Consider the following 2,685-nt stretch of genomic DNA (forward strand, 5'->3'; position numbering starts at 1 on the left):
TTTCTGTTTAGTAATTAGTCTTCTGTGTATTTAAACCCTGTCCTGTCTCAGTCTTGTGTCGGATCATTTTGTTTGTCTGTCCTGGTTCCTTGTGCTTTGTTCCCCTCGTGCCTGATGATCTACAGTTTTTGTAAGTTTGCTGCCATCAGCCCTCTTTTTGTTGATTATTAAACTTTTTGTTACATTTTGAAACCTTGCCTGTGCCCTGGGTCTGTCCTTGCCAAATCCTCACAACCACAATACCCATTAGTACATGTGATGTATTTGATTTAGAAACCTTACAAACCAACAACTAAATACTAACTTGTGTTCTGCATGCACAGTATTTTGGTTATTTCCTGCAAGTCTAAACGGCCAAAATGTATCAGAACGTTAAACATGGCCAAGTTAGCGACAGTTTCTCACAAATGAGTCATTAGTAAGTTGATCTTTAGTCAGAGTGAACCTGGCTGTGAGATTAATATTTCAAGGTGAAAATAGATTACCTCATTTTGTTTTTGACCATTGATCTGCAGGATTACTCCCTTCCTGGCTACAGGGCACTCTACTGAGAAATGGACCCGGCCTTTTCTCTGTGGGCAACTCTGAATTCAACCACTGGTTTGACGGCTTGTCGCTCCTCCACAGTTTCACCTTCAGCAATGGTCAGACTTTGATATTGTCAGCATGTGGCAGGGATATCACAGTTATGAAAATATATTTAAACAATGTGACTGAGGCTCAGTTTTAAAGTATGATGAAATAAATGTAATGCTGTTTCAGGTGAGGTGACCTACAGAAGCAAATATCTGAAAAGTGACACATATAGGAGAAACATCAAGGCAGACAAGATCGTCGTCTCAGAATTTGGGACCATGATTTACCCAGATCCCTGCAAAAACATCTTCTCCAGGTGAGAGTACATTCAGAACATGCAGAAGTCCATTTCAGTTAAAAAGGGATTAGCAAAAAATCATTGAAAGAATAACCTTTTATCAAAATTGTTTAAGTGGTTCTGTAACAACTGTCCATCTAAAACACAAAGAGCTAAGTTAAAGTTAATTCAAAACATAAAATCTGAATACCTATTTCAGTTTGCACAGACACATATTGAAGGTAGGGATAAATCAACTTTAGTTTCAATAAAGGATTCATCGGAGTAAATTGTTGATGTGTGTGTTGAGCTTCTTCTATCAAGATATATAGGTTTATCTAAAAACTCTTCAAACATTTGTTGCTGATTGTTGTCGATCTATAGGGTGAGTGTTAGACCATTTAAATCTGTTCAGTCCACATATTCGTATTAAAAGCCTGATTTGCATTCATCAGGAACAGTACCCAATGTTTTAGTCCATTCAGTACAGGAATAAAATACATGATCGTTACATACAGTACACCAAAGTTTTGGACACACCTTCTCATTCAAAGAGTTTTCTTCATTTTCATGACTATAAAAATTGTAGATTCACAAATCACAGTAATCAAAGCAAAAGTTGGCTACTTTGAAGAACCTAGAATATAAAACATATTTTCAGTTGTTTCACACTTTTTTGTTAAGTATATAATTCCACGTGTTAATTCATATTTTTGATCCCTACAGTGTGAATCTACAATTTCCATAGTCATGAAAATAAAGAAAACTCTTTGAATGAGAAGGTGTGTCCAAACTTTTGGTCTGTACTGTATACTGATGCATTTTGCTTTCTTCAAAAACCCTTCTGAGACACAGATTTTGTGGGATTCCATCCAAGGGATGTAGATGCTAGTTTATATTTATACAAATGTGTTTTGAGTTGACCTCATCATCTAGAAATTAGAACTAAGCTTTTAAGACATTACAACAGAGCATTAGGGCCAAACAAGATTTCTTTTTAATTACGAGAAAAAAAGTCATAATATTATAACTTTAATCTTGTAACTTTCCAACTTTTTTCTTGTAATAATACGAGATTAAAGTCGTAATATTACGACTGTGCTCATGCGACTTTATTCTCTTAATTATATGACATAATATTGACTTTATTCTTCTAATAAAAATAATAATAAAACTATGATAATAATAAAAAATAATAATCTCTGGCCTCTGTTTCCAATCATCAAGACATTTTGTAAGTCAATAAGAGATTGCATTTACTAAAGAACTGAGTTATTCCAATATTATTTCTTAAAATCTTTTTTTAACAGGGCAATGACACACTTTCGCAACGTCATCTCTGACTTTACAGACAACAACTTGATCAACATAATCCGCTATGGTCAGGACTACTACGCCTCCTCTGAGGTGAACTACATCAACCAGATTGACCCGGATACTTTGGAAACTGTTGGCAGGGTTTGTTCTGCACTGGTTTCCTAAAATCTCAGTTTGTCTGCAAGTAAATCAATATTTAAATGAATGACAAAATGCAACAATTCTCCTAAATCCCAGGCAAACTACAGGAACCACATCGCTCTGAACTTAGCAACAGCCCACCCTCACTATGATAAAGAGGGCAACACCTATAACATGGGTACTGCTATCATTGGTCTTGGGCGGCCAAAATATGTCATCTTCAAAGTCCCAGCAGACGCCTCAGGTATGATGCTTAAAAATAATAATTCTAAGTATATTTTCTGCATGAAACTTTTTATTTTTGTCTTATTAGTATAACTTACATATAAAATGAAAATGGTTTATTTTACATATTTACACACACACACATACAC

At 35.0% G+C, this 2,685-nt stretch overlaps 1 protein-coding gene across 1 annotated transcript in view; it reads left to right on the forward strand.

Moving 5' to 3' along the window:
• The window catches only part of bco1l (beta-carotene oxygenase 1, like), an 18,085-nt gene that overhangs the window by 8,827 nt on the left and 6,573 nt on the right, over positions 1-2,685 (forward strand). Inside the window, exons 2-5 of the mRNA XM_014024317.1 lie at positions 516-644; positions 763-892; positions 2,164-2,311; positions 2,408-2,555. Coding sequence (XP_013879771.1) covers positions 516-644; positions 763-892; positions 2,164-2,311; positions 2,408-2,555 — 555 coding nt within the window. The remainder of the gene's footprint in view (positions 1-515; positions 645-762; positions 893-2,163; positions 2,312-2,407; positions 2,556-2,685) is intronic.

Source organism: Austrofundulus limnaeus, unplaced genomic scaffold, assembly GCF_001266775.1.
Source record: "Austrofundulus limnaeus strain Quisiro unplaced genomic scaffold, Austrofundulus_limnaeus-1.0 Scaffold418, whole genome shotgun sequence".
NCBI lineage: Eukaryota > Metazoa > Chordata > Actinopteri > Cyprinodontiformes > Rivulidae > Austrofundulus > Austrofundulus limnaeus.